The 9,723-nt window shown below is 36.7% G+C and overlaps 1 protein-coding gene across 3 annotated transcripts in view; it reads left to right on the top strand.

Moving 5' to 3' along the window:
- Nucleotides 1-876: 876 nt before the first annotated feature.
- LOC140340814 (uncharacterized) overlaps nt 877-9,723 on the top strand; it is a 16,871-nt gene continuing 8,024 nt past the window's right edge. The window contains exons 1-5 of one of the 3 annotated variants that reach the window (XR_011922739.1): nt 893-1,159; nt 4,589-4,609; nt 5,656-5,787; nt 6,041-6,087; nt 7,323-9,691. Coding sequence is in view for 2 of the 3 variants with exons in the window: in XM_072426224.1 (XP_072282325.1) it covers nt 1,114-1,159; nt 4,589-4,609; nt 5,656-5,787; nt 6,041-6,087 (246 nt within the window). In the remaining variant the exon portion in view is untranslated. Of the gene's footprint in view, nt 1,160-4,588; nt 4,610-5,655; nt 5,788-6,040; nt 6,088-7,322; nt 9,692-9,723 lie in introns of all 3 variants that reach the window. The other 2 variants (XM_072426224.1, XM_072426225.1) reach the window with 2 other exon arrangements.

Raw genomic sequence — 9,723 nt, 5'->3', positions numbered from 1 at the left:
CTAGTACTTTAAGTCTGATCTGTTTCCTATTAGCTCCAAGCTCTGTTCCCATCTGCCTAAAAAAGGAGTCTAAAGAACCCTGAAATCCTCTATATTCAGTCAGGTCAGATCTCACACTGTACGTTCCTCCTGGACCATAGGCCAAAGACCTATTCATTCAGCAATAATGTTGTCATTACTGAAAGAGGAACTTTTACTTCCCCCCTAAATTATTTCCCCTTCCTTTTTATCCAGTTTCATGTCCATTTAATTCAGCATTGGCCACCACCGCTGCTGCAGGTTTCATTCCATACCACCATTTTTGGGCTGCTACTTCATGATGTTAACAGTCAATTTCCTGGAGACAAACCCCAACTGGTTTTTTTTCGGAATGACCTAAAAGATTCTAGATAGCTGAGACAATTAGTGTGACTTCCACATCCATGAAACACAATGCAAGGATTTAATGGGACACGGGGTTTTCCTATAGGCACTACAATGACATTGCAGTCATTGTGCTGCCCTCTAGTGTTCAGCTTGAAAATTGACAACCGCCAGCAGCCTTTAAACCATTTGAACCAACATTTTAAAATAAATAAATACATTCCTCAGCTATAATTGTGTGCATTTTACTCTTTATTATTTCCTAATTTGAAAACTGCAACTTTTGATCTCCCTAAAGCCCTGATGAAGGTGGTGTGAGACACCTGAAACATGTTGGATGTTTCCTGATGGAATACCAAAGTCATCTTTTGGACAAATTGGCTTGGTGTTCATCTCTTTTTTTTCTTTGCTTTCAGCACATGAAATAACAATGAGGTCTTTTAGCTGCAGCAATGTGCATGCCTGAATTGAGTAAATGTTACAATGTGGTTTCATAAGTCTTTCCTCTTTAGTGCTGGGCAGAGAGCCCTGTGACCGCTACTCTGTGTCACACACTGCATACACTTCCTCTTCAAACAAGGACAAGAACTGAGAGTCAGAGGTGGTCTGGGCTGCAATGTGTCTTTTATTGCCCTTGTAAAGGGGAGATTTTCCAGCCATGAGATCCTAAAAGAACAGAAGTTCGCTGGAGGAGAAAACCCAAAAAGTTTGTTAGTTGCCATTGGAAGATTGAGCTGTACCCTGGACAAAATGTCTCGCCAGATACCCCTCTCCATTCTGCTACTGACAGTGCTGGGTGAGTACCTTAGAAAAAAAAGAACAATGTATTTTTGTCCATATAATAAATTCCTGGGGAACATAGAAAGTGATGATAGAATCTGGCCTGGTTCAGTTCTAGAGCTGTTCTAAAAATTCTGGAATCTGATTGTCCTGAATACAAACACCGAAGTTTATTTAGTCCCTGGAAAATCACCACAGCAGCCAAATGCACCAACCTAGAAGACGAGCCTTGGAAACATTGGGTTTAGTAAAAAAAAAGATGAAGAGAAGACTTTTTATACATCTTGGAGGGTAAAATCTGAAAGGTGTAAATCAGTCTTTAAGTGCTTTTTACCACTGTGATACAAATTGGTTGTAACAATAAAAAAAAAGACACTGACATACTAAAAAATAACAGTCCCCTTTTTAGAATTGCACAAATTGCAAATGTTTTTGATTTTTTCTTACAAATATGCAATAAATTAATTGTGACAACAGATAACACAATACAAAATGACAATCTCCTGGCTAAGCTCTCTGTACTGCTTAGATGCAATGATTTGTACCTAATAACAATGACACAATAAGGAGATAACAGTCTCACTGATAGCAGAAAGCAATGATATAATATACAGACCACCAGCCGCTGTGCTGCCCAATGCTTGCTGTAAAATATAAATTCAAATATATTGAGACCTGGACATAGCAGGAATTCATGATGATTAGGATAATGATGGCGATGATATTGGTGGTGGTGATGATTGCAAAACTCTACATCAGCATTTCTCAACCAGGTTTCCTTCAAAGTTTCCTCGGGGTTCCTTGAGCAGTGAGCAGTTTGTACCTCTCGGGTCAGTATGAGTGACACCAATGATCTTTTTGGCTCCCTGTAAGGGTGACATTCTTCCCAATGGCCAGCAATGTAAGAGGAATTCTTCCCACTGACCACCATAATAATATACTGTGAGCTGTGGATATGGGAATTATAGATGGGGTCCATAAGACCTGAAAGTTATTTTAAGGGATTCTTCCATGTTAAAAAGGTTGGGAAACAGCCTGGCATGTATTAAGTTCCATATATCCTACAATAACCCTGAACAAGGCAGAAGAAATCAGCAGTTCTTACCCCGAAATGTCCGATCTCTACCTCAACAGCAGAATTTTGTTTGAATATTGAAAAGTTTGGTTCTTGAAGAACCGAATGAGCGATATTCTGAAAGCATTCAAGTTTACCTTGAATCCCATCGGGAATACATCGGACTTCATAATAGTACAATTTTAATAATTTTCTTCTGAAGTTTTTGGTACTACTACATTAAAGCTGATTTACTAACAGGACAACACAATAAATAAAACAAATATTATTATTATTTTATTATTATTATTATTATTAAACTGTATTTCTATAGTGCCAACATATTACGCAGCACTGTACATTAAATAGAGAATATTATCTTCAATCATACAATCATATGAAGATGAAATGTGCAAACAATCACTTCAATCCATTGAAAAATCCAGTTCATGTATCTACAGCTGATTCATTGTAGTGAATTTATAATTCATCCAAAATAAAATTACAAAAAATTAGTATTCTGATGCAGAGCATTGGAAATTTTTTTTAAGGTCTGTATTTCATTTGAATTGTTTATTTATTTTGCTTTTTGTTTTATTTTTGTTTTTCATTTTATAAAAACATTAAACAAAAAACCCATACAAATAAATATGAGTAGTATTATTAAAATACAGATACTATATATATATATATATATGCAAAGGGATTTTGTTATATTCTATTCCAATATTTATTTAGTTTATTTTCAACCCCTAAAACATTTACTGAACAATATAAAATTGAAAAAATACAAAACAACCTACATAAGGAAGATTTAATAATAATGGTAATAGCAAAAATAGGTAATCCATACAGGATAATTATAAAGTAAATTTTTGCAAAACTTCTAAACTTCATATCTATCAATCAATCATTAGTATAATCATATCTATCCATCCCATGTGTATCTATGAATTCATCCCATATCGATCTCTTTATCATCTTTCTATATTCTATTTATCTAATGATTTATAACAGAGGTTTTATCATTACAATTATTTTTAATATAAAATAAATTCAACCTGTGTGAATCAAGTCCATCGCTCAGTCTCATTCACATTGTTTCCTTCAACCTATGTGTTACAAATACCTTGACATTACATAAAAATCATGGAACCTCCTATAGAAGAAAGCTCTAATATGAATAATATGATCAGCGTTAGCAATAATAACAAACAGAAATGTTACACATTGGTCCTGATTTATTAAAGCTCTCCAAGACTGGACAGGGTAGACGATCATAGCAGATCCTGGGTGATCCAGCAAACCTGGAATGGACATGTGCTCTTAGCTTAATCCTGGACCAGATCTATTTCAGGTTTGCAGGATCACCCAGGTTCTTCCATGATAGTAGATGTTCCCCAGCTCCATTACTTAGCATGCATGTATCTGAAGACAAGACCACTTAACATATAGATGTTAAAATAATACCACCGGAGTGTTTATTATATATACATGATAAATCAGGAAAAATATGTTTTGAATTTGGTATTTTCATTTATTTGAGATTAAACTTTTGAATTAAATGAGGAAGCTTCTGGAGAGTTTTGCAATGCATATAACAAAATCAAATAAAACAGGACCGTGGTCAGGGCGCTTAATTCTGCTTTCTATGAGGAAGCTGGGGTTGGGTTTTTTTCCCCAGAATCCTTTGGTCATACTTCCTTTCCTGTAGCCGGCTGTTACAATGAGTCAGAGCTGATTGTTGACCATTTCTCCATAGATATATATATAAATCTTGTATCAAGAGAACAGCCAGCACAGTAATTGGAGTTGCCTGCTGTATCAGTCCTCATCTTTCCAAGCTTCTTATTAATTTTCATTTAGCGATCCTGCCAGAAACAACCTTACTGTCCCAGGGTGATGATACTCATATACTGTACCCACACTCCCAATAATTAGGAGGAGGACTGATCCATTTTAGCTAAAAGCTGGAAAAATCCGGGACATTTGGGAAAGTATGCTGAATTGTCTATAGAGTAATAATGTTATCACCTTAGGATGTTCTCCTAACTTGAACCACAATCATCCCCCACTCTAATCATCTCCATTACACAGAAGGGTTTGATGAGTTCATAGTGAACGTCGATGACATTGTTACAGTTGTAATAAACACAAGCTACACTCAAACAATATGACACAAAAACTGCTACAAAAATGCTCATTCAAACGTAATCTAGCGCTGACCACAAGGTTCCGGACATTCAATATGTGAAATAGAGCTCTATGTAAGCTTCCTGTCAGGTCTCTGAAGTAAGTCAAAATGTAAACCCAGGACCCCAGTACCAGTGCTATCTTGGAGTATGAATATTATTATTATTGTTTTAAATTTATCAACTTTTTCTTTTGTAGCCTTGGCTGTTGGACAAAATGGTGAGAGTTCTTTCTTTTTCCTTCTTTCCCTTTTATTTCCTTTTTCTTTTCCTTTACTTTCTTTTTCTTTTCTTTCCTTCTTTTCCTATTTCCTTTTCTTCTCTTTTCCATTTCCTTGCTGTTTTTCTTTCATTTTTTTTTATTTCTATCCCATTTTCTTTCCTTCTACTTTCCATTCATTTCTCTTTTCCTTCCTTTTTCTCTTCATTTCCTTTTTCCCCTTTCCCTTGTTTTTTCCTTTCCTTTTTTATTTCTTTTTTTTCCTCCTTTCTTTTTTGCTTTGCTTTCCTTTTGCATCATGTTGTTTCTTTCCTTCTCATTTATTTCCCTTTCTCTTTTTTTCCTTCCTCCTGTGCTATCTTTCTATTTTCCTTTCTCACCATTGTTTTCCTCCACTTTCCTTTTCCTTCCTTTTTGCTTCAACTTATTTAACTTTCCTTTCCCTCAGTCTTTCATCCCATTGCCTTTCCTTTCTATCCCTTTACCTTTTCATTTTATTTTCAATTCCTTTCCTATCCTTCCTTTTTTACTTTACTCTCATTTAATTTACTTTCATTTTATTTTTACATTTCTTTTATAGAATTTTCCTTTTTTTCTTTCCTTTTCTCTCCTTCCCTCTTTTTTTCTTTTTTCACTTTTTTTTCTTTTCCTTTCTTTTCCTGGTTTCTTCCCTTCTCCTTTCCTTTTGTTTCCTTTCCTTTATTTTTTTCATATTATCTTTTTTTTATTTCTTCCATCCTTTTCTTTCCTTCATTTCTTTTTTTCCTTTTCTTTTCTCTTTATTATTTTCTTCCCCTTCTTTCCTTTTTCTCACCCTTTCCTTTCCTATCTTTCTCCTTTTTCTTTCCTTTCTGTTCTTTTCATTTCCTTTTTTCTTTCCATTTTATCACTTTGCTTTTTTATTTACTTTCTCTTTCTTTCTCCTCCCCTCCACTCTTTTCCCTATTTGTTTCTTTCTCCATTCTCCAGCTTTTTATTTCATTCCTTTAATTATTTCCCTTTAATTCCTCATCATAACCTTTTATATTCTCGTGTTGTTTCTGTAGATTGTGGAAATTGCCTGCATCTTGATTCTGGGGCTGTGATTGGCATCGTCACCTGTGATGTAGTCATCACTGTGCTGATTGCTGGCATGGCCTTCTGGATATCCAGCAAAGTGCAAAAGAAGAAATATGACGGTAAGGAACCGAACTGAGGTGGTTCCATTGTAACCATTTACAGGGGATTATGGAAAAGAATGCAGAGACATATTAGTTCAGCAGCTTTGTCCCATAGGATAGTCATGTGACTGGACAGCATGTCTGCCACGGCACGAGATTGTGGGAAAGATACAAATGAAGCTGCATTGGTTGTGTTAGAATTAGAATGTTCTATTTCCCTTGAAATAAAAATTCAGCCTAGAAATTAACATTTTTTCTTTTTTTTCTTTAGATAAACTACAACAGAAAAACTCAGCAGACAACGATCACACATATGAGGTGAGTTATTGTTTTTATATATATATACATATATATATATATATATATATGTATCATTCTTCATATCATTGTGAATATTTTTATTTCACTAGGGGAAATTAAATGAAAATCTAAACCCAAGCTGTTTGTTTCCACAAGCAAGGGGGAAGGGTGGGCACATTTGTCATATTCCTATTGTCTCTGCATCCAATGGCAAGATCTCCCACCATTTCCAAAAAAAAAGTTGGTGGCCATTGGGGAACTTTGTATGAAGGAAAAGGAAAAGAGGGAAAAGAAAACAACAACTTTTTCTTATTCTGTCTTTTATCTTTTCCATCTCTTTCCTTTTTCCAGTGGGGAGATATCCCTCCAATCACATAAAGTTGGAGACTATGAGGGAATGTTGTAGGAAGGGTAAGGAAAGAAAAGAAAGTAAAAACTTCTTTTTCTTCTCTTTTCTATTTCTCTCCTTTCCTTTTTCCAATGGTGAGATTTCCCTCCACTTCCATGGAAAAGATGGGGGCCAGGGAATGTTGTAGAGAAGAAAATAAAAAAATGGACAGATATTTACCTCTCCATCTGAAATTAGGAAAAGAGAATGTGGCTGAAGTTCGGCTTTGAAATGCCCCTGTTCTCACACTGCAGAACACCAAGTTTAGAAGAACTGATCCCCAAAGCCAACTGGGAAATCAACACTTCCATGAGTGTGGGGCAATAACCAAGACCTTGGCCCTGATTTAACAAAGCTCTCCAAGGCTGGAGAGGATACACTTTCATCACTGAAGCTGGGTGATTCAGCAAACCTGGAATGGATTTCCTAAAAGTCGTTAGCTATTTCTTAGCACATGTTTTCAATTGTTGACCAGATCCATTCCAAGTGTGCTGGATCACCCAGCTTCACTGATGACAATGTATCCTCTCCAGCTTCGGAGAGCTTTAATAAATCAGCGCCCTTGAGTCTTCCATAGCTCTACCAGGTCCTCCTGCTGAGCTTCAAATCACTTTTGGGTCCTGCAAAAAAAAAGGCGAAACCATGAAAGCTTTCAACAATAACCGGCCAATAGAAACACGGCCCACTGTGTACCTTCACTATAGGCTCCTAGCTGATGTTCACCCGATCAGTCTCTATGAAGATCATCCTTTCCAATTTCCACACATCCCTATAGAAATTGTCCATGACCAATGGAGGAAATACAAGTTGAACCTTTTATTGCATCAGATGCATTGTGTTTGATTTTTTTTTTTTCTCTTACCAGCACTTGCATGGGCAGCAGATGGATATTTATACTGACATAAACACAATAAACCGTTCCTAATCCCAACTATCACATTGGTGGAGCTAAGACCTTGTCAGTTTGCCTCCTGTCTGCAGTTTCTATTAGAAGATATAAAAAAACACCTATGAAGCTTGATGGACATTATCTGCTGCCGCAGCATCTACCTGTCCGAGGATGTTCCCAAGATGTATATATATGATGTTGTGGTACCCAGGATGTCTCAGCGCCCATTCACATCTGTGCTCTGCAGGAATGCGCTTAGGTTCCTGTGCTTTGTCGCCATGCTGTGCAAGGTTAAGGTGGCCCTTTCACTTCAATAGGCTGCCTAATGCCCCTTAGCAGTCCAAAAATGCACTATAGTGGGTTGCCCTCCTGTGCACATAGTGCACTCAGAAGAATGATGACCACATTGCACCAACATCTGCTATGTGTGTTACCATACGTGCATTTTTGTTTGACGATTGATGGAAGGGAATTCCAGAAAATTCTGCAAATATTTTGGACATTAGGATGTTTTACATTTTTGTCTATAAATTGATTCACTGGTTACTAGTAATGGGTGAATGCAGCCAGGTTCTGTTCTCTTTGTGCTCCTTGTATGTTATTTAAAGTTGTTTGACCCCATTCACTGCAAACCACTTAAACTTTAAAAAAGGGGACCCCATTGTTAAGGTATAATGCAGGAATGTTTGTGATTGGCTTGTTGTTGTCAGGAGCAGGACCGCCCCTGACAACCACCAACCAATGGGAACACTGGCCACTGTTCACATTAGTAACTGGCTGGGAACTTATTGAATAACTAACATTCACTGTAGTCACATTCAGTGCTGTCTTGAACGGGAAGCAGACCTATTTAAGTGTATCTACCCCAAAAAACAAAAATAAAATATAGTGCAGCTTTAGATCCGGGGACTGCATTAACTTTTTTTTTTCTCCACGATGTTAACCTCTGGTGATTCTAGAGTGACAACGCTCAGTTCTAGTACAGAACGTACAGAGGGGGAACATTGTCAGCCTAAGATTTTCTTGTGATTTGAGCTGCAAAATCTTCACATCAGGGTAAACAGGTATTTTCTGTACTTGTAATGAAAATAGAAAACAAATGCAGCCACCACATCTACAGACCATTAAGCTGCAATGGGTCAATGGGAGAATACATTTTATTAATTGAAGATCTACCCTGCAAAATGAAGTTACCCCATCTGATGGGTGCTGGTCATTGGGGATGTCCCATAGAAACATGATGTATCATAAGTTAGCATAAATTTTTATTATAAAAGTGTTTATCTTATAAATAGCATGCGTGAAATACCTATGAGGGGTAGAGGAAAAACAATGGGTTCAATTAAACGTAGGTATATTTAATTTCTCACATAGATCACATGACCCCCAGGTGTCGTTATTTGCTTTATTTCTCCAGAAGCACGGTACTATCATTGTTCAGGCATCATGCAGGGTCATCATCTGCCTCCTTTGTTGATGTATCAGTGCAGAAGTGACACAGTCAAGTAAAATCCTGGTGGCAGTGCAGTTTTATTTTTGGGATAACTAAATTCAACATTGTGTTAGAAAATGTTTATTAACATAGGTTTAGAAAAAGTGGTTGGGGAGGGGAGGGGAGGTGGACCCGACATGCAGATCAGACATGCATTGCCCAACTATAGCCTTGTGGATTTCCTGCAACTGATGAGCATTTGGAATGTAGTGCAGTAATTACCCAAATGGAATGGGTTTGTAACCAGAGTTTTGAAGTCAGTGTATAGGTCAGATAGGTTATATATATAACAGGATATATATAACATCAGATTTTTATTTTCAACAAATAATCATATTCATCACACAAAGTTCATGATATAACAGATAATAATGCAGTGAGCAGTTACATGAGCTGACTGAAGGATACAATGAATTCAATTTTTTTAAAGATATAGAATAGTGTTTATTTTTTTACCCATCGCGTTTCGCACAAATGTGCTTCCTCAGGGGAGAGAATCAGAATTTACTTCCAGATTATTCACACCCAGATAGAATTGAATCATTTTCATGCTTTGGTATATATTATCAGTCCAAAAAATTTCAACCCAATTAAGGAAAGAAAACACTAGGTACCCCAAAGTAGGTTACATCTTTATTCAGCAATCAAGTAGTAGGCAAATATGGCTGAGATTACACTAAGTATGGGTTGTTTCAAGCTCAGATGTAAGGATAATATCTACAGTTATAGTAGCAGAATGTATAGACAGATTAAAGAGAGAATGCAAGTTGGACGCAGGTCAGCAGATTCCTGTTTACTTCAATGGGATAACAGTTTTGGGCTGGTTTGCATTGCATTTCTGTGGACCCAACAGGTCCCATTGGAGATGAGTTGAAGGATAAGCAT

The sequence above is a fragment of the Pyxicephalus adspersus genome, chromosome 11 (assembly GCF_032062135.1).
Source record: "Pyxicephalus adspersus chromosome 11, UCB_Pads_2.0, whole genome shotgun sequence".
NCBI classification, from domain to species: Eukaryota; Metazoa; Chordata; class Amphibia; order Anura; family Pyxicephalidae; genus Pyxicephalus; species Pyxicephalus adspersus.
The sequence above is the reverse complement of the archived record's forward strand: the minus strand, read 5'-3'. Positions and strand labels throughout refer to the sequence as shown.